Genomic DNA, 23,191 nt, shown 5'->3' on the forward strand with positions numbered 1-23,191 from the left:
TGGATCGGGTGTCACGTTCCGACACCAGGATAGAATGAGGATCAGAGTGTCACGTTCCGACACCAGGATAGTATATCGAGGAGCGGAGTGTCACGTACTGACACGAGGGGATTAAAGATAATGAATCTTGAAAGATGTTAATATATTCAATCTAATGAACCGAATTCCCAAATAAGTATGATGAAGAGGTGTGAGTCCTCATTGATGTGCTTGGTGTTGTAACCAAGGGTTATGGTAACTGTAAATGCTGCATGTGAAGGATATTAGTCGATTTTATGATATTGCTTAATATATATACTGTTTTCTATTTTGAGTTGGCCAATGATATCTACTCAGTACCCGTGTTTGTACTGACCCCCTACTTTTATGTTTTCTTCTTTGTTATTTGTGGAGTGCAGCAAACGTGCCGTCGTCTTCAACTCAACAGTAATTCTAGCCAGTCTTCGTCACACCAGATCTTCAGGGTGAGCTAATGCTTCTTGCTTGGACTGGACTTTCTTCCTCCTGTCTTGATGTCTCGAAGTTCCGGCATGGACTAGCTTTTACTTGTTTTAGCTTTTAGAATACTCTTAGTTTAGTCATTTGATCATAGATGTTCTTGTGGTGATGACTTCCAGATTTTGGGGATAATGATAAGTTTTGAGTTATAGAAGTTGATTATTGATTTTGTTAATGAGTTTTAAGTCTTCCGCATTGTTTTCTATTTATTATGTTCGAAATGTTAAGGTTTAGATTGGTTGGTTCGCTCACATAGGAGGGTAAGTGTGGGTGCCAGTTGCGGCTCGGATTTGGGTCGTGCCGTCATCTTCGACTCAACCGTAACTCTAGCCAGTCTTCATTACTCCGGATATTAGGGTGAGCTAATGCTTCTAGCTTGGACTGGATCTTCCTCTTCATGTCTTGATGCCTTGAAGTTCCGGCATGGACTAGCTTTTATTTGTTTTAGCTTCTTAGAATACTCTTAGTTTAGTAATTTGAGCATAGATGTTCTTGTGGTGATGACTTCCAGATTTTGGGAAATAATAGTTATTGAATTGGTTTTTATTAATGAGTTTAAGTCTTCCGCATTACTTTATGTTGATATTACATTGAAATGTTAAGGTTTAGATTGGTTGGTTCGCTCACACAGGAGGGTAAGTGTGGGTGCCAGTCGCAACCCGGTTTGGGTCGTGACAAATTTCCCATATATTCATCATTTCTTGCCATTAAATTTTCTATTACTTCGTCGTTTACATGCATTTGTCATACTTATTTTAGTGCGTCAAAAGTAATGTTTCTTAGTAATTCGAACCATTCACGTGATATGTGAAAAAATACAAAATTAAAAAATGTTTTAGTATTTTTTATATCCTTATTTTAATATTACAAATATTTAAACTTTTTTATTTATCAAAATTATGTATAAAACTAAAATATGACAAATAAATTAAAACAAAGAAAACATCTTATCACAATTGTTTGTGTTCCTCTTTTGATTTTACTAGTTTTCAAACATGTGCGTTGCACGTGTATTTCAGGCTAACTAATAGTTTATTAAATAATATTAGAATTAATGTGTGATGAATTGTATGAACTTTTGAAAGGGTAGGTTACCTTTTGCCTGAATTAAACTTCAGAGTCCTTTCATACTCGAATTTTTAATAGAAATAATTAATAAAAATGTATCTATAATATCAAATTTAACATTACAAACTATTAAGATCAGTCACATAAAATTAAACAAATAACTTCAAACAATGAATTAATTTTCTAAAGTACAAGTTCATCTACGATATAGTAAAAATTATCTATACTAATTCATGCAATTACACATTCAAGTGTAACCCGAATTAAAGCTTAATAGCATAAAGAAATAACAACTTTACTAATCAACATCACCTAGGGGTAAACTATTACAAAAATACCAAAAGAAGGAATTTGATTGAAGAGTAAAAATATGTCTTTAAATTTTATGTGGGCATTCAATTTGATAGGATTTATTTAGTTATTAATTACTTCAAGGATGGCTCTACGGCTTTGCAAAAAAAGAAATCGCCTTAGGCACCAAATTTGAGGGGCCTCATTTTTTAAAAAAAATAATACGTTATAAGTCTACTTTGACTAAGTTCTTTTTTATTAATTGGGGATTGAAAGACGGAAAATGAAGAAACGGTTATAAGTGATCGAGATTACTTTACTTTGACTGAATTTACCTTAATTGCACTGCGGAATCAAATATTTATGACTAATTTCCCATACATTCATCATTTCTTGCCATTAAATCTTCTATTACTTCCTCGTTTAAATGCATTTGTCATACTTTTTTAGTGCGTCAAAATTAATGTTTCTTATCAATTCGAACCTTTCACGTGATATGTAAAAAATTACAAAATTAAAAAATGTCTTAGTATTTTTTATATCCTTAGTTTAACATTACAAATATTTAAACTTTTTTATTTATCACAATTATGTATAAAATTAAAATATGACAAATAAATTAAAGCAAAGAAAACATCTTATTACTTTCTTTTTGGGTCAACATTTCTTCTATTATCTTGTTGTGTTACAACTTTTGTCATGTTTTTGGTCTTTGTTTGTGTGCCTCTTTTGATTTTATTAGTTTTTGAACACGGGCGTTGCACGTGTATTTCAGGCTAACTAATAGTTTATTAAAATAATATTAGAATTAATGTGTGGTTAATTGTATGAACTTTTGAAAGGGGTAGGTTACCTTTTGCCTGAATTTAACTTCAAAGTCCTTTCATACTCGAATTTAATAGAAATAATTAATTAAAATGTATATATAATATCAAATTTAACATTACAGACAATTAAAATCAGTCACATAAAATTAGACAAATAATGAATTAATTCTCTAAAATACAGTTCATCTACAATATATCATCTAACATATAGTAAAAATTATCTATAGTAATTCATGCAATTACACATTCAAGCGTAACTCGGATTAAAACTTAATAACATAAAGAAATAACAACTTTACTAATCAATATCACCTAGGGGTAAACTATCACAAAAATACCAAAAGAAGGAATTTGATTGAAGAGTAAAAATATGTCTTTAAACTTTATGTGGGCGTTCAATATGATAGGATTTATTTAATTATTAATTACTTCAGGGGCGGTTCTACGGCTTTGCAAAAAAAAAACAATCGCCTTAGGCCCCAAATTTGAGGGGCCTCCTTTTTTTTAAAAATAATCCGTTATAATTCTTTTTTAAAAAAATAGTATTGAGTATTATTTGCAATAAATAAATTTTTTTATATAAAAGAGTAAAGAAGTAATAGAAGTTTGACAAATTATGAATGTTATGTCTCAAGAAAGATTAAATTATTCACTATAGTAAACTTTATAAAAATATATATTCAAATTTAAAGCTTCCATTTAATTTGGCTTTAGGTCACCGATTTACTAGAGCCGCTCCTGAATTACTTTAATTTAAGATATTCTATTTATCGAATAGTATACCTAGATAGATACATATTAAAACCTTGAATATACTTTTTCTTTTAAAGTTTGTTCCTCCAAACATGCAATCACATTCATTCATAAATTTAAGTTATTATTGTATTTCTAAAGAATAACATAAAATATGGACATTAAAGGTAATTCATAGATACAAGAGAAGTTTCATTCGAAGTTATAGAATATATCAAAATAAAATGATACGATGTAAAAATATATATATAGTGTGCATCTTTTGTTTGCCTAGTCACCACAAAGTAAGTAACCATAAAAAAGAAAAAATAACATTAGAGTTTCCTAGCTTTTCAACTATAATAATAATCATATGACGGGTATAGTAGTATTCCATGCAATATATATTTGGGACTTGGAGTGAAAAGGATAAAACAAACAACGAAAAAAGTAAATCTATAAAGCAAAAAAAAAATAAATAGACCAAATTAATATAAATATATAATAGAATCTATAAACAAAACATAATATATTTGTGCATATGTAGATTTTATTTCATTCGACATCACTTAGACCTTGAAAAAAGGGCAATAGATATCAAATGATTCAAGAAGCAAAAGAGAAGTAATATCGAAATTAAACAATCAAGAGATACAATAATGAAATGTGACTAAATTTTTTCAAAAAAAAAAACTGTTGTTTTTCATTATTCCTCACACCTGATAATGAAGTTGATGAAAATTCTTTCGTATCATCAGCATTTTCATGGTTCATTATCTTAACAAAACAATCAAAATGAAAAAATAACTAAAATTACTTCATGACAGAAAAGTACCTTCTCATGAAGCACACAAATGTAATTTATAAGTTAATAAATATATAATGTCATATAGAAACTCAAAAATCATGTTAAAAAAAAAAGTCATACAAATAACTCCTAGATTCTTCACCATATATGAACTTGCAATTAATTTGTGATGGGTTCTTCACCATAAATGCACTTGTGTTTAATTTGTTATTATTTTGGCTAATTCATTATACAATATAATTAATAATTATTTAATTTTCATGCTAATAAATAACTCATAACCTAAAAAATAATTGAAATATTATTACTTAATATTTAATTAATTAAGACTTCGAATAATTGATATATTTTTTAAATAATTCTTACATAAAGTTTAAAGATATAATAATGTATTTATCTAATCTAATTTAAAAGTTCCATTCAATAAGGTATAAAAAAAGAGTGGATTATTCGATACATTGTATATAATAATAAGATAATAAAATATTTAAATGAAACACATAAAAACAAACTTATTATATTAAAATCGTCTAACATATAGAATGAATGAATTTATATCTAAGACATTATATACGAACCAACCAGCAAAACTAATGTTTACTTAATTGTATGTATCTTTGAAAAATCCTTATAGTATTGTTGATAAAATTCATTAAATATATATTTTAAAATATTTCAGACGACAGGTCACAGATTTGAAAAATAAATCTTTTAAGATTGTAAATTTACATATTTTTTTTTCAGTTTGCAGCTTTTGGACACTCGCTATACATACACGGGCAGACATATGCATCCGCTAAATTTTTTTAAAAATTATATATATATATATATATTTGTATAGATAATTGATAAAATGTATATATATTTAATTATAGATAATTGATAAAATGTATATATATTTAATTATGCACCCTAACAACTAAAAGTTATTACGTATGCACTGGTCGAAGTCACCTATTTGTAGCACGAGTGCCCGAGATTGAATCCCACCAAAGGTAGGTAACTTTTTAAAAAAGTTAAAATTAAGCTTTTTCTCTTTAAAAAAAAAAAAAAACTTTTCTTCCATTATCGATACCTGCCGAAGGTAACTTTTTTTTTACTTTAAGTTCAGTTTTTTCTCTTAATTTTTTTTATCCCATTTCTTTCTTAATTGAATTTAAAAATAAATAAAAGTCCTAACATAATTCTAAACAAAATAGAAGACTAACTTTTTTTAGAACAATTCTAAATAAAATATAAGACTTCTAGAAAGTCTACAAATATTCTTCACTGCATAATTAAGTCCTACTTTTTCTTTGTAAACGTACTTTTTCTAAGAATTTGTTGTTAATTCTTGTGATTTGAAATGAATAGATTTTTGACAAAACATTTTCTTTTCAATCAAGTTATAGTTTTAGAGACAATTCTTCACGTTTTATAACTTAAATCGGATTGTGGAGAAAGAATATCCATTGATAAATATAGCCCTAAAATACGAGATGATGTGAGAAGACACTATATTCAACAAGGTCCTTGTCAATCGGATATTAATGATAATGAAATAACCTCAAACTAGATTCGGAACGTAAATGTGTCAGATTTTGTAAGGCATGATTAGGGGTTCATATTCTAAATGGTTGGAGTATAGTATGAAGAAAGATGTTGATTTTGCTTATGTTGCTATTTAAAAATGACTATGCAAAGGGAAATGCAAGTGATTTTTTCACAAAAAATAAGATGCTTAAGTTTTCATTTTTTTAATTATAATGTTCAATATCGACTAAAGTGAAATAAAATAATAAAATTCACTATTAAAAATTTATAGGAGCCTCAAGTCAAAAAATTTCGAAACCTAAGAAAGATGCTCCGCTAACCTTATCCTTGAGCAATTCTCAGTGGTGTCCCCCTATCTTCGAGTCCTAAGTTGGCCTCTGCATATATATGATGAGTCATGTCACTACTTGCATAAGTTGCATTAACCATTATGTTAAAAATTTACTTTCATAAACCTTTTAAGTTAAATACGGACCATTTCAATTTTTTTTCTTTTACAAATTATGTGGGATGGAGTGGAGCGAATTTATAACAATAGATTATGCTAAGGAGGGTGGGTTGAAATCTTAACGATGTCGCATGGATTTGCCTTGCAACCACCCGCCTCACCCCATTGTCATTCCTATTTACGTATACATCCTTGTGAAGTTTTCATTTGAAATATTAATTTTTTTTTGGATTTGGGTAAAATCTCATTATCTGGATCTTTGAAAATAATTATTTTTTTAATTACAAAACACCTTTTATAGTAGTTATTTGCGTTATATTATATAATATTTTTACGTGAACACCAAAGTAGTGATAAAATAATCAATGAATATGAAAGTGATGATATGGTGGTTGACGAAAATGATGAACAAGCGGCTCAAGGTAACAAAGTCATGTGCTTTGTCTACTTCACGATTTATGGAATGATACTTGTTGCACTCACTTCAAACTACCACATTGCGCTAGTGTCATGAGCATTACTTGTTATTTGTTGTGCAAAACCAATTAACTTGTAATACAAACTTATGTTTAGTTTTGATAGTTTTTAAATTTATGAATATAAATTATATTTTTCTAAAAAGTAAAATATATTTCCAAAATACTAAAACACATGGTAAAATAACACTTAGATTTTCACCAAAGTAATATTTGTCAAGAATAGTTAAAAATCTATGACTTAGTCTCCTGAGACAAATTAGCCGTAACATATCAAATGTTATTTACTCCTTAGAAAGAAGAATATGTTGTTTTATGTATTTATTTTAATAAAAAAATTTTAATTTGAATCTTAAATATAAAGTTTTGCTTTATATATAATAATGAAATCTTATAATTTGAATTTAAATTAATTAATCCAAGTCTAATACAATATAGAAAAGAAAAAAGAAGTTAAAACAAGTTCTTAAAGAATTATCAATTAAGGCTAGTGGATGGGATGGCCTCACATCACCATATTTACTAATCGACAAATTTCATTTAATTTTCACATGTGGGTGTACGGATTGAAGATATGGGACATTGGTTACACGTGTGAATTTATTTGTCGTGATTTCTAATTTAGGAATTAAATTATAAAAATTTTGATTAATAGTTTAAGATATATTTTTTTTATTATATTAATATGAAAAAAATCATAATTTTATAATTTTTTTCATGTAATTTTAGAATATTTAATTTTTTTTATTTAAATTAAATTAATGTGATCTAATTTACCTATAAAAATTAGTCAAATTAACTTCGATAAGCGCAACATGACAAAAAATTCCGAATGAAAGGAGCAATATTTAGGTCATATGCTTTTAAAATTTTAAAATTCAAATAATTCTATTTTTATTGTAAAATTTTTCTTCTTTGTTAGATATATTAAACTGTCAATTATGGTGACTTATAATATTTTTTACGTAATTTAAAAATATATAAATTTAATTTTAAAATTTTTTTTGAAGATTTCGTATGTAAATATACAATTAAACTTAACATGTTTAACTTTCGAAAAACAAATTATATTACATAAATTGAAAAAACAGAATATTAATTATTAGTGGTAGTGTTCCTTACGTCTCAAAGATATATCACACATCCATTAACTTTGCTTTTTTTAAACTTTAATTAAAATATTAATATGTAAATTAGCTCATTATAGATTACTTAGCTTAGCATAAAGAAAGTTTAAATGATTTAATAATGTCAGAGAAAATTATATATATTTTTAACAAAGAAATAAGAGAGCGATAGAGCCCCTTTACCCTCTATTAGGCTTGTGTGCAAATAATGGTTGAGCAGTGAGCTGGATATGATATTGAAAAGTTTGATTTGATAATTTTAATTTATGGTTTTTAAAAATATAATTTTATTTTATATTAAATAATTTGGTATAATTCGATATCATGTTGTATGATAAATTAGTTTTCATAGATTGATCAACTATAACTTATATATATTCGTATTATAAAAAAATAATGATTTTGACTTTTTAAAAAGTGTCTCAATATTAATACTTTAGAGTTATGATAATATTAAAAATAATATATTTATTTAATTTGATTTTTTATTTAGATTGAATTTTTATCAAATTGTAAACGCCAATAAATGTAAGAGAATTTCTCTCTTGGGATGTGTTCGATCGGTAGGGGGGAAGAAAATTTGATTGGTTAAATTTTTTAGAAAATACTGTCTCTAGAAAAATAATTTTCGTAAAAATGAGAAAAATATTTTTTTACGAAAGATATTTCACTAGTAACATTTAATATTAATTGTGTCTAGCTCCACCTTCCAGCACATGTGCTCTTCACCCCGCCCTCATAACCTCCTTTCCATCCTTCAACACACCTCATATTTACCCCGCCCCCGTAATCCTTATCCATCTTCCAGAACACCTGCTCTTCACCGCGCCCTCGTAGCCTCCTTCCTCACACTGAACCCCCCCCCCCCCCTCTCCTTGTAGTCCCCCTCCCACTCCTCCGGCTCACCTCATTTTCACCCCACCCCTCGTAGTTTCCATCTCCACCCTCTAATGCACCTCATTCGTACTCGGCCCTCCTAATTTTTATTTTCACCCTCAAACACACCTCATTTTTAGTAATATTCCTATTTTTTCTTATTCTTTCAAGTTTCAACATGTGATTTGTGTTGTACTTCAACTTTTATATTTTTAATTTTTTAAATTATTAAATTTTTAAATTTCACCATATAGTTAAATACTTACGTGTGGCTGGCTAGGAATTCTTCTTTATGAGTCATATAAAGTTTATTGACTGACAAGACTATATTAGATATATGTACAATTGGATTTGAATTGATTGACACACATGCTACAGATAATAATTTCTCACTGTAACGACCTGTTTAGTCGTTTTGAGCAGCAGATTTTATTTCTGGAAAAACAGGCTGAGACGACGGAACCCACGACGGATCGTCATGGGCACGACGAACCGTCGAGGGGTCTCGTTTCAAAACACTTAGAAATTCTGAAATTTGGGTACTGAAATCGACTCTCTGAACTTCGTGACGAAAGTGCAGGACGGACCGTTACAGGCGTGACGGACCGTCACAGACTCTTCAGAGAATTTCAGTCTCTGAACTCTGTGACGGAGCAGCAGGACGGACCGTCGCAGGCACGACGGCCCGTCACAGGTTGCGTAATCCCAGTCGGAGTCGGATTTCTGGTTAAGTTTTAAAGAGGCGTTTTGGACTATTTCTTGCTATAATTATATATTTCGTGGGTTTATATTAATAACTCAATTACTTGGGGGTTAAAAGAGGTAACCTTAAGTTAATTAGTGGGTTATTATTGTCATCTTTTATTCTTAATTATATACTAATTAGGGTAAAAGAAAGAGGGTTTGAATAAAGAAAATAGAAAGAACAAGAGAAAGAGAGAGAAAGTTGAACGAAGAAGAGAGAAAACGAAGAACAAAGCTTGGGGAAATTGCTTGCTTGATCACTAATCTTCGGTGGAGGTAGGTTATGGTTTTTCTTACGATATTCGTAGTAAACTCTTAATAGCGAATGATATGTATTGATAATATTGTAAACCCTGCTATGTGCTTACTTGTATGCTTGCATGAATGTAATTATATAATTGTGATTATATAAGCATGATGAAGTTATTGAATCCCAAATCTTGAAAAACCCTAATCTCTTTGTTAATGATGAGGCCTTGGTATAAAAGAAGGCGTGATGAACTAAAATAGTGAGATTGATGATGCCTTGGTAAGAAAGAAGGCTTGATGAATTGATGGAAGGAGAATATGGATCGGGTGCCACGTTCCGGTACCAGGATAGTATATGAGGATCGGAGTGTCACGTTTCGACACAAGGATAGAATATGGATCGGGTGCCACGTTTCGGTACCAGGATAGTATATGAGGATCGGAGTGTCACATTCTGACACCAGGAATAATATGGATCGGGTGCCACGTTCCGGTACCAGGATAGTATATGAGGTTCTGAGTGTCACGAACCGACACATAGAATTAGTGGATCTGGTGTCACGAACCGACACATAGAATTAGTGGATCGGGTGTCACGAATCGACACATAGAATTAGTGGGATGGGTGTCACAAACCGACACATAGAATTAGTGGATCGGGTGTCACGAACCGACACGTAAAATTAGTGGGACGGGTGTCACGAACCAACACATAGAATTAGTGGATCGGGTGTCACGAACCGACACATAGAATTAGTGGGACGGGTGTCACGAACTGACACATAGAATTAGTGGATCGGGTGTCACGAACCGACACATAGAATTAGTGGATCGGGTGTCACGAACCGACACGTAAAATTTGTGGATCGGGTGTCACGAACCGACACATAGAATTAGTGGGACGGGTGTCACGAACCGACACATAGAATTAGTGGATCGGGTGTCACGAACCGACACGTAGAATTTGTGGGACGGGTGTCACGAACCGACACATAGAATTAGTGGATCGGGTGTCACGAACCGACACATAGAATTAGTGGGACGGGTGTCACGAACCGACACATAGAATTAGTGGATCGGGTGTCATGAACCGACACGTAGATGTAGGGGATCGAAGTGTCACGTACCGACACAAGAGAACTAATGAATATGAGGGAGCGGAGTGTCACGTACCGACACAAGAGAAATAAAGATAATGAATCTTGAAAGATGTTAATATACTCAATCTAATGAACATAATTCCCAAATGAGTATGGTATTGATGCTTGAGTCCTCATGTGTGAACTTGACGGTAATTGATTATGACATAGTACTTGTTGTTGCTACATGTTGAGTATCATAGCTGATTTTATGATATTACTTGGTATATATTGATTTCTATTTTGAGTTGGCCGATGATATCTACTCAGTACCCGTGTTTTGTACTGACCCCTACTTTTATGTTTTCTTCTTGTTTAATTGTAGAGTGCAGCAAACGTGCCGTCATCTTCGACTCAACAGTAACTCTAGCCAGTCTTCATTACTCCGGATATCAGGGTGAGCTAATGCTTCTAGCTTGGACTGGATCTTCCTCTTCATGTCTTGATGCCTTGAAGTTCCGGCATGGACTAGCTTTTATGTATTTTTAGCTTCTTAGAAATTCTTAGATTTAGTAATTTGAAGTAGATGTTCTTGTGATGATGACTTCCAGATTTTGGAAATAATAGTTATTGAATTGGTTTTTATTAATGAGTTTAAGTCTTCCGCATTACTTTATGTTGATAGTACATTGAAATGTTAAAGTTTAGATTTGATTGGTTCGCTCACACAGGAGGGTAAGTGTGGGTGCCAGTCGCGGCCCGATTTGGGTCGTGACAATTATGCACTACAATTTTTATCACGGCTTGATGTCACATAATATACTTAAATAAATCGTTCGATTAATTTATCGGGACAACTGCTACAAGTTTCCGGTTAAAAGATTATAATTTAAATTGTAGTATCACGAGTTTAAATTTCAATAGTAGAATTAGATGTGTACTTATTGTCTCATTCTCAAATTATCTGTCATGTTTCTTTTTATACACATTTTTAAAAACATGAAATATGAGAAGGTTTTAGTTATTTTATCTTTTAGTGATATTTGAATAAATCATAACATCGCATAATTGAGATGTTTGTAGATTGTAGTTTTCAAATTATAACTATAAAAGATAAAATGAGATAATTTTATCTTGATTACACTTTTCAAACTATATATAATTTAAGAAAATTAATTTTAAAACTTACGATAAATAATTTAAGACGGAGAAATATATTCTTTAAGCAAGCATATTAATAACTAACCAACCCTATCCTATATATTGAGAACTTTTAGCCTACTTACATTATTGACATGTGACTCATCCTATTGCAATATAAGCAAATAATCTGTCACATCAGTTTGTTATTTTCAATCCAAACTAATTTCTTTGTATAGTATTTGGTTTTCGTTTGGTATTCGAAGTCTACATTTGAAACTCTAATTAAGTTTGAATTACGTATTATAAAGTTTATTTAGGGGTGATGCTGTCAATAAAATTTTGTATCCAGAGCTCGAACTATCTAAATGTGTTCACTATAGTAATTTGGGCTTAAACAAGGTTTTATTACTTGAATTATCTCGATGCTGTATTTCAATATCTACAAGATAGTTACATCCACTAACTATATTTATTTTATTAGTGGAACTTTATGCAAAGACGTGTTTACCAACTGAACTACCTTAATAATACACTTCGATAGCTACAAGCTAACTATATTCACTATAGTACTTCGAATTTTAGTAAAATTTAATCACTTAAATCAACTTAATGTTACACTTTAACAAACTAGTAATATCCCCTACCTATGTTCACTTTATTATACTTCGAATTATCTTAATGCAAACATTTTAATAACTACGAACTAGTAATATCCCCTGCTACGTTTATTTTATTAATGGCAACTTTCACATATAGCAAATAAAAAATTCATATCTGTATGATATAGCAAAGTTTGCATAATTGCGCTCCATAGCAAACATAGAAATTGTATAATTCGCTATACATATACAGTTGAAGCAAATTGTATAAAACGAAGTGTATAAAACGAGAAAAGTGTATAAAACGAATTGTATGATTATAAGTGTATAGAACGATTATATACAATTTGAATTTGTATAAAATGAGAAAGAGAAAGATAAAAGAGACTTGGACAGGGAATATACAATTGAATCAAATTGAATAAAACGAGAAAGAGAGAAATTAGATACAATTTGAATTTATATAAAACGAGAAAGAGAGAAAGGCAAAAGAAACTGGGCAGGGGAGTATTTTTATTGTATAATTATAAGTGTATATGACGAAAATATATGTACTTGCATGTGTACATACAATTTTCTCACGCTTTATACAAACAGAAATGCAATCTATACATTTCGCTTCTGTTTGTATAAGTGAGAAAGGCGAGGATTGCGAGCGAGATCTGGAAGAGGAGAGAAAGGGGAACAAAAATATATGTATTAATACAATTTTCTCTGATTTATACAAATAGAAATAGTTTTTATACACTTGTGTTTGTATAAAAAGTGAGGAAGCGAGCGAGAGATTGGAGCGAGGATGGGAGAGTGGCGAGCGAGATTTTTGAGAGAGAGGCAACTGGCAAATTTTGACAAACGTTTGCTATGGAACACAATTAAATCAAACCCTAGCTACTTTATTTATTTTAGATTATTAATTTGCTATTATATACAATTATCTTTTTTATTAATAGCCAACACTTATAATACAAGATCAGTTTACCAACTGAACCACCTTAATACTACACTTCAATAACTACAAGCTAGTTACAACAACTTTTTTATATTCAATATAATAATTCAAGCTTAATCATAAATCAACTTAATATGCTACACTTTTACAACTACAAATTAGCAATATCCACTATCTACTTACGTTCACTTATTAGTCAAAGTCTATATAAAATAAATTGATATGTCCAAGTAAATAATCTATTAATTTCTCTTTGTCCTTACTACTAACATGAAACAATGTTAATTATTATTTATATATATATATATATAATTACAATTTGCATACCACTAATAATTTAACTAGACCTAAAATACTATCCTAATTATGACCTTTTATATCTATCAGTTTCATTTATACAGTTTGCTTGAAGTTTGTAGCACTGCTGTCACCAGCCAGATATTGCACCAAACTCTCTTTTTTTATGCAAGTACATTTATTATATGATAACTACTTCTAATTAAAAAAATGTCATATAATTATAAGAACTTCATGTCTACCTATGTCCTACAATAAGAACTTCATGTCTATTAGAAATGAAAGTAAATTTAGAATTTCGAGTTTATATTTTTAACTGAGTTAATCATTAAAAGATATATTTAAGCTATCAGTTTTTGCGATTTTAATTATTAGTTGAATCTTTTTTCAACCTAAATTATTATTATCTATGTATTAAAATACACCTAACTAGTTAAGTAGATAATGATAGTTCGAAGGTCGATTCTAATCGGCATCGATGTATTGACTTTAACAGTTTACGTAGAAAAAGAAAATGACTGATAACTAAATATGAAACTCATGAATATGATAGTTCATGTTTTCTTTTAATCATTATTTCTTTTAAAGACAAAAACTAAAAAAAAAAAAAGAATTTTTGAGAAAAATATGAAATTTTCCTTTTTTATCGAACTCGTAATTAAAACTCTTTAACTTAAACATGGTACTTTTATTGCCATGTGACTCAATTTTCACATGTTCTCACCCTCTACAAATTAAATAAATAGGGGGTAAAGTTATGAGAAAGTCTGTACCAAAAATTTTAACCAAGAAAAAAAAAATTTCATATTTTCTCATACAAAGTTTAGAAATATTTCATTGGGAATTTATTTCTTCAATGGCTTCCAATCTTCATATTTGCAAAAATAACCAAAAAGGTCAAAAAATTGTTGTAGTAATAGTCCCTTTTCTAGCACAAGGTCATCTTAATCAACTTCTACAACTCTCTTGCCTTATAGCATCTTATAACAACATAAAAGTTCATTATGTTAGTACAAAAACACATAATCTTCAAGCAAAAGTTAGAGTTGTAAATAGTTTTGACTCTTTCTCCAAAATTCATTTCCATGAATTTCCTATTCCTAATTTCATCTCACCAAATCCAAATCCAAATTCGCGGATGAAATTTCCATCTCATCTTCAATCTTCGTTTGAATCATCGTCCTATCTGAGGAATCCTGTGAAAAGGTTAATCCAAACTCTTTCATCCAAGTATCAGAGAGTCGTTATCATAAACGACTCTCTGATGGGATCAGTTGTTCAAGATTATGTGTCAGTACCAAATGTTGAGGCATACACTTTCCATAGTGTGTCAGCTTTTGCTCTGCTCCTGTTTATATGGGAGCGGAAAAAGAGACCGTTTCTTATAGACTCTGAAATACTGATTGACCTTCCTTCCCTCAAAGATTGTTTTAGTCCAGAATTCGAGAATCTTATGAGAAAAGAATATGAATGCATGAACTTTAACTCGGGAAAGATTTATAACACTTGTAAAGTGATAGAAAGTCCTTTTCTTGATTTGTTGTCGAAAGAAGTAACCAATAACAACGAAAAACAATGGGCCCTCGGCCCGTTTAACCCGGTCACATTTCCCAAGAACGGCCCCTATACCAAAAGCCACACGTGTTTGTTATGGCTCGACAAACAAGAACAAAACTCGGTGATATTAGTATCATTTGGTACCACAACTTCATTTTCTGATGAACAGATAAAGGAAATGGCAATTGGACTAGAGCAGAGCGAACAAAAGTTCATTTGGGTGTTGAGAGATGCGGATAAAGGGAATGTTTTTACTAAAGACTCAACAAGAAAGATTGAATTGCCAAAGGGGTTTGAGGAGAGAGTTAAAGAAAGGGGGATTTTGGTAAGAGATTGGGCACCTCAATTGGAGATCTTGTCGCATTGTTCGACTGGTGGATTCTTGAGTCACTGTGGGTGGAATTCATGCATGGAAAGTGTCTCGATGGGCGTGCCAATAGCTGCATGGCCAATGCATTCTGATCAACCAAGAAATACTGTATTAATTACCAAGATTCTTAAAATTGGAATTGTTGTTAGAGATTGGGCTGATAGGAATGAATTGGTAAAATCAAATGTGGTGAAAAATTGTGTGGAAAAATTAATGGCATCAAAAGAAGGAGATGAAATGAGGAACAAAGCAAAAATTTTGAGTGTAGAAATTAGAAAATCAGTGGCAGAGGGTGGAATTAAACGTATAGAATTGGATTCATTCATATCTCATATAACAAGATAACAAGTTCTGGCGATACTATTCAGAATTTCTAAAAATATTATCGCACAGATAAATTTTTAAAGAATTTAAGTGACATGGAGTATCGAATAAAATCAAGAAATATTCAAGCATGATGTAATTGAAGTCAATGAATCAAAATTCCATTTAGATTTAACTTTTATATGTTGAGAGTATTAAAAAAAAGTATAATTATTGCTTAATATATTTTCAGATAACTACTTTCCTTTATTATGAATAGTAACATATTGTTATTTTTCGTATATTTGTATGCGTCATTTTTTTTTATATAAGCAATTTTATCAAGATTAATTAAAGATTTTAAATTTTTGGATATATACTTGTATTAACTTCAAAATCATGTTACAATAATAACTGAATTCATGTGCATCAGTAAACAACTCTCTAGCTTTGTGTTGAGGCATGATAAACCTTTTTTATACCATATATCTAATGTGTGAACGATTTGCTCTGTTTATAATTTGAAATAATTATTTATTTATATCGAGAATTTTTTTACCAAACTATGTCAATCCACCAAATATAAGTATTATATACAAACATACGTCATGCATTATAAACTTGATCTAAACATCGAGTACGATTAAATTCTTATTTTCACTAATTTAAGTTCATAGAATAAACTTTTAATTTGAAGGGTAAATAACTCCAACTTAAAATAACTTTAGTCTCTAACTAAAACTTTTAATAAAAAATGAACATATTATCTGTTATTCCACTGTAATCTTTAATAATCTATTTTTTGACAAAAATAATGTATCAATTTTAATCTCACAAATAAAATTTCAAAAAGATAATATGGTATATGGCCTTATCTCATCATTGGTGACAGTGGGTATAAATGTGTAGTCCATTAATATGTTCGACAACATAAAAAAAAGAGAATTGAAGGATCAGGTCCACACACAAAAATCCATAGGTGATGGAAACAAAAAAAAATGTTTTCAACCATTGAAGTGTCGACAACTAATCTCAAAATGACTAGTTGAAAAGATTGAAAACATAATTTAGTAACAAGAAAAAGTGTGGAAGAACATGTAATTTAGTTAAATAACGAGAGAAAAAGTATGAAAAATATTTCTACATTTGATATAAATTACCAAATTTTACTTTTAAATTATTGATCACTTTAAAAATATCAATTTATTTAGTCATGTTTTTAATATCAATTAATAATATAAAAATAAAATTAATAATTTATGTTAAATTTAAAAATAAAAATTAAGCGATTGAATTTATTTTTTTATGTTTGCATAATGGTTTACAGAGAAAAAATTTTATTGATAAGGAAAGTCAAACGTCAATAGTATTTGGTATTGGTTGCTCTCCACATTTTTATATTATGATACTCATCTCATGCCATGAATTATTCTAACTTATATAAATATTTTAGTCGAAAAGCATAATATTTTTTGTCTATTTATTTATTATTTGAAGATATTTTAATGTATATAAATATTTTAGTTGAAAAGCATAACTATTTTTTTTATTTATTTACTATTTAAAGATATTCCCATTTGAATAGCTCTTAGCTTACTCGGACAGTGTCAAGACTTTGATGCAGGATTCAACGTGGGTCTACATAAGTTTACAACTCTACCATGTCCAAATATCTCGAGTTGTTTGAAAATAATTTTTTACCAGGGATAGAAGCATGTAATTAAGATCGATAAGTATTCTGAAAACATTTTTTTTGTTAGGGATAGAAACAAGTATTAAGATCGATTTAATATACTTTGCTTTTGAATTGGTAAGTTCCCCTTTTCATTTCTATCATTTTATTGTACTGCTCGAAAAAAAAATTTCGTAAAAACTCTCCCACAAATAGTCCAAAAAGGGTAAAATGTACATAAACCTTACTGTTTATATAGGTCTACATACCTTAAGAAGGTAGATAGATTGTTTTCTATTAACCCTTGACTGAACAAACATTGAAAAAATGTTGCTAATAACAATTGGTAACTATAAAAAAGAAATAGACAACTAAAGGCCTTATCATATACGTCAAATAGATTATGAAATTAATTAGCCTATCTGTATTGTGAGAGGGAAGAAAAGAGGAAATGAAAAAGAATCTGATTACTAATGGGATCAACATATTATACCACACTACCCTAATAACTTCAATACATCTATCTAATTGTCTCTATTCTGGGCACTCTCTTGAAGATTTAGGCCTTATAACAGGAGATTCTATACTACATTAACCGACATATATCGTTATACCTAACATAGAAATCACACTTCCCCCAAAGGGTAGACGATTAGCGAGAGCAGCAGGTGTTGTAGAAATCGAACCTCTATGCCTTGGGACTGCTTAGGCTCTTAATGTCCTTATCCTTGAGGTACCATTGAGGTATAATTTTGGAAGCATGTGGATAGAGATCCTTATATGCATTCTTTATAGTCCCTTCTGCAACTGTGGTTGCAATTGAGATATCTGCATGTACAGCCTATCAGTCAAGCTACACAGCCGGAATAAAAGTATCTTCAGTATATCCAGATCAGCACTATACTTTACGCAACCAATAGTCGACTTGGAAACAATAAAACTATAGTATTGGAAGCCTTAAAAGTATAGCGCGATAAAATATAGTATATTGCCCAGGTTTACAAAAAAGAAGGTAATGCCCAAACCTCGCAGGGGTTTCTTTGAATCTGTAAGCTGTGTTAGCATGTATATTATTGCTGCAGCAATTGAAATAGGACTCCTCCTGCAAAATCAGGAATAAACATTTATGTTATTCGACCAATGAGATAAGTCGCATACAAATCTGTGGTGAAACCCATTTTCCCTCGCTCTAATCTTTTTCATATCCACAATCGACTTGATTACTAGACTAATATTACTTTTGGTTTAAGGCACAATAATTAACATTTGATAACTTGATTAGACGATAACCAAAAACACTTCTGTACCTTATATCAAACTCTTCCGACTTCTTGACAGTTTCCTGGACAGCCTTAATCTCTTCATGGTTCATTCCAATGTTAGAACAGAAACGTCTCTGACATTCATGCATGGTCCGCATCAGATAAAAATTCATATTGTACTGAATGCACTCACAAAGAGTTGCAGACCACAACACTTGCTCTCACTCACCAGATAGTCTCCAGCATGTATAGTCCCCATCTCCATTGAGTCTCCCATTTCAACCTTCAATTGTTTCACAATGAACTCTTTTGCTCGGCCAATTTCCTTCTTTGTAGCTCCATTGGCGATTGAGCATATTTCTAGTTAACACCCAAAGGTTCAGAGAAGTTCATACAGAGGACTGAACCATTAATCTACATAATAAGATGTCATGATAGTACCTTTTACAGTGCGTGCTTTGCCTTCTTGCCGACAAGCAATGTAAATACAAGCAGCTACCAAGGCATCCAAATTCCTTCCTCTCGTACACTTCTGGTCTTCCAGCCTTTTGTATATCTCACTTGCTCGGTCCTGCAGAAGATTAAGGGAAATATGCATAAAAAAGACATGGGTAAGACTTGTTCTTACGTAATGAAGGACCAAATTTGTCCCAATACCACAGGGTTTGATAAGGATAAAGTTAAAAGTTGATTTCCATAGAATGGATTAAAAGAGTACCTCCTTGATCATTAATCTGATGCTGATGGTTGTTGCCAAGGAAAGATAGCTGGCAACGGTGGCTACATAGGCTGTGTAGCCTTTGCATTATGATTTCAAGCTATTATATGAAAGATAATAGCACGCATGGGAAGAGATCAAAACAATGTGATGCGAAAGTCATATTCTTCAAACAAGAAGATAACTCTAGACCAGAGAGAATAGCAGTATGGCATCCAGAATTTCAGTAAAAAATTTTGAAGTTACCAGAATAAGAATTACTGACACCTTAGAAGTATCGTGTTCAAGGCGAAGCTCGTCTAGTAAATTGAAGATATATTCTTAGCAAACTAGGAAAAAACAGAGATTTAAAACAAGCAAGCAACAGGAATTCAAAAATTTGCTCCACTTGTATGCCAAAAAAGAAGAATAAGAGAAACAAGAAAAATCTAACAAAACAGGAGGACACACCTTTATGGTAGAAACAAGGCTCAACCTGCAAAGAAGGAAAAGGACAATTAATTTAATTAATGCACACAACAATGGGGGACACACTTGACTAATCCAACAAAAATAACTGATCTTAAACTTCTCAAGACAAAACACAACAGTCTAAGATCATTAATAATGGTGTCATACAAATCACAACAATATGTATCTGAAACAATACAATTACTTAGCTAACTGTTAAAAACAGTAAGAACATAAGGCGTACATAATCATTGTCTCAATTCATCAACAACCAAGGATAAATAAATAACAATTGTTATGATCACATCTCAAAAAGGACTTCTCTCCAAAACCTAAAAAGCAGAAAAAAGGTTAGCTGCTCCTCTGTTACGTATTGCTATAGTGTTCTGGTTAGAACTGGAAGAAAAAAGCATTACCGTTGGAATAATTTATAAATAATAAAAAAAAGGTGCCATGAAGGTGGTCCTTTTAACTTGGATTGCTATGCAAAGATCATGTCTTACTGTTGCAGCCAATGTACATCTGTGAAAAGCATTGCTCTATATCCTAGCAGATTTGGTGTATGTTTTACAAATTTTTTTGGAGTAAATGGATAACGCCAAGTAACTAAAAAGGAACAATCAGTAGCTGGAGAGGACAAAGGATGAATCCATAGCTCAAAGTTCTGTGGAGCACCATCCCAATGTGCGTACTTCGTAGACAGGAAGGAAGTCTAGAAGTTTTGAGGGAAGAGCGGCAGCACTTCATTAAACATGGATGCGTACATCCCTTGGTGTTTTGGTATGTAATATGATAAATGCAAACCATTGTGATACCTTGTTAGACTTTATTAACTCCTTGCAAAATAGCAGGCTTCAATCACACAACTGGCTTTGGCAATAAAAAATACTTAAAGAAAAACTAAGACAAACGTGTCGAAAACACACCTAAATTATTCCATTTTTATAATTTCATACCTAATCTATTGACAGTGTGAGTTTCAAACCAAAACTCACACTACTATTTCCGTTACATATTTTAAACCACCTTCCAAGTAACATCAAAATTCATTATCAGTCCTCCTGGGCTAATCCATATTTCGTCTAAATAGTCAATATCACACAACACTGAACTCAAGATGAACCACCATAATACTTCCTCCATTTCAATTTATTTATCTTACTTTCATTTTTAGTCCGTTTCAGAAAGAACATCTCTTTCCTTTTTTGGCGACTTCTAATTCTAACCATCCATGTGACATGTTTATAATCATGCCTTTTGCTACATTTTATATATCTTCGGTTTAACACCACGAAATTCAAAAGTCTCTTTGACTTTCCTAAACTCCGTGTTAAGTCAAAAAAACGAACTAGACAAACAATTTGATTTTCCTAAACTCCGTGTCGAAGTCAAAAAAAAAATGAACTAGACAAACAATTTGACTTTCCCCGTGTCAAGCAAAAAAACGAACTAGACAAACAAATTGAAATCGAGAGTAATATTTTACTAACTGAAAGTACTCCCTCACTCCCAGTTTTTCAGGACTAGCTCAAAATTCAAATATCCCATTCTAAATACTAGTAAAAAAGGGAACTTTTGAAAACGTTGGTTGAAGTTCGATAAGTTTTACCTATCAGCCATATTAGCAATAGCCTTAAAAGCCATAACTAGGGCACGTTCAGGATCACCACCTCGATTCTGCAACCTAGCTAGAGATGAATCTCCATTACTTCCATTAGGACCTTTAGAAATGACAGTAGATAGACCAACATCACCAAGCAACGGGTTAACGGGTCCTCCAACACGGTTCGGGTCATGATCACCGGATTCATCAGCAAACGTACGCCACTCAGACGTCTCATCTATTGACCTCGATTCCAGTACAAGTCCACACTCCGAACAAACTGTATCACCGGCGGCATGGTCAAATACCACCTCCGTGTTCCGTTTGCAGTCCGAACAGTACAAGTCACCCATCCCACCTGACCTGACCCGACCCGAATTATGTGAAGCCGAAATTGAGAAAATTGACTTGAGGTTCTTCTTCAGAAGCAGTGAATTGAGCTGGAGAGAGAAGGATAATGTGTTGTTGATGGAGTTTTTCTCTATCTAGAAAATCTTTGTTGATAACTATGGAGAATTCAACTGTGCTCAACCGGGTATTTATAAACCGATAAAGCTGAAGCGGGTCGGTCGTAAAAGGTTTGAGAGTAGGGACCACATTTCGTTCATGCACAAAAAACGTGGAATTATTTAGACGATCATCAACGACGAAGCTAGAATTTTAAATTTATTGAGTATGATTAAACTTGTGCGCAAGTTATTATCTTCGTGCCTCAGGATGACAAACTATATAACGAGTGTAATTTTACAAGTGAGGTTTATTCAATTGTTGTTTCCTTTGCTACTGCTTCGTCAGGTTAATGTTAGGAACTTTGTTGATGTGTTTTCTGACTATAGTTACAAGTTACAACTTATAATCTATTTATAGCCGTGTTGTATATTTCTATTTTTACAAAATAGAGATATTGTTTATATTAAATCTATACTCTAATGAATAACTTACTTATATGAAAGAGAAATAGCTTAACGTATCATAACAATTCATGTAAATATAACATATTAATTTTGACTTGTTCCCCCCTCAAATTAATTGATTAGATCACTCAAATTAGTGTTCAAAGCTTGGGCCCATTAATTCCCCCAGCCTTATCAAAGTTGGGCTTACAAAAGATCTTATATTAGTTGGGCTGGATTGGTACATATCCGAGATAACTCTCAAATCCAATTAGCCCAAAAAGCCCGTCCTCGTTCCGGTGCGTTCAATTTAAAAACTCTCTCATTATTTTAATTTATGTGATATTGTTTGAATTTCAAAAGTTAAATAATTTACTTTGATTGTGAATTCAAACATGCTATCTTTAAGTTTTTGAAATAAAAAATTATAAAATTATGTAAAAAATACTATTAAGACTTATTATCATAATTTGATATATTTAAGATATATATGAAATTATTTAGTAGAAAAATATTTATTTGAACTTTGAGATTCAAAAATTATCATATAAATTGAGGCGAAGATAGTATTTATCATGTATTATGTTTTGGCAAACTTGAGAAAAGATGTGATATTTCC

General features: G+C 31.1%; 2 protein-coding genes across 2 annotated transcripts; one reads left to right on the forward strand and one right to left on the reverse strand.

Moving 5' to 3' along the window:
* The first annotated feature begins 14,505 nt into the window (after positions 1-14,505).
* Positions 14,506-16,251, forward strand: LOC101252238 (zeatin O-glucosyltransferase). The gene has a single exon (XM_004249204.4). It carries the CDS (start codon positions 14,601-14,603, stop codon positions 16,014-16,016), a length of 1,416 nt encoding a protein of 471 aa, XP_004249252.2. The 5' UTR covers positions 14,506-14,600; the 3' UTR covers positions 16,017-16,251.
* A 1,759-nt stretch (positions 16,252-18,010) lies between these two features.
* Positions 18,011-22,191, reverse strand: LOC101252540 (transcription initiation factor IIB-2). Its single transcript, XM_004249205.5, has 7 exons — positions 21,686-22,191; positions 20,077-20,101; positions 19,350-19,479; positions 19,138-19,268; positions 18,954-19,042; positions 18,672-18,748; positions 18,011-18,474 (listed from the first exon to the last, which is right to left on the reverse strand). The coding sequence occupies exons 1-7, from the start codon at positions 22,030-22,032 to the stop codon at positions 18,335-18,337; spliced, it is 939 nt and encodes a 312-aa protein (XP_004249253.1). The 5' UTR covers positions 22,033-22,191; the 3' UTR covers positions 18,011-18,334.
* Between the last annotated feature and the right edge of the window lie 1,000 nt (positions 22,192-23,191).

This window comes from Solanum lycopersicum, chromosome 10, assembly GCF_036512215.1.
Source record: "Solanum lycopersicum chromosome 10, SLM_r2.1".
In the NCBI taxonomy this organism is placed as follows: Eukaryota; Viridiplantae; Streptophyta; class Magnoliopsida; order Solanales; family Solanaceae; genus Solanum; species Solanum lycopersicum.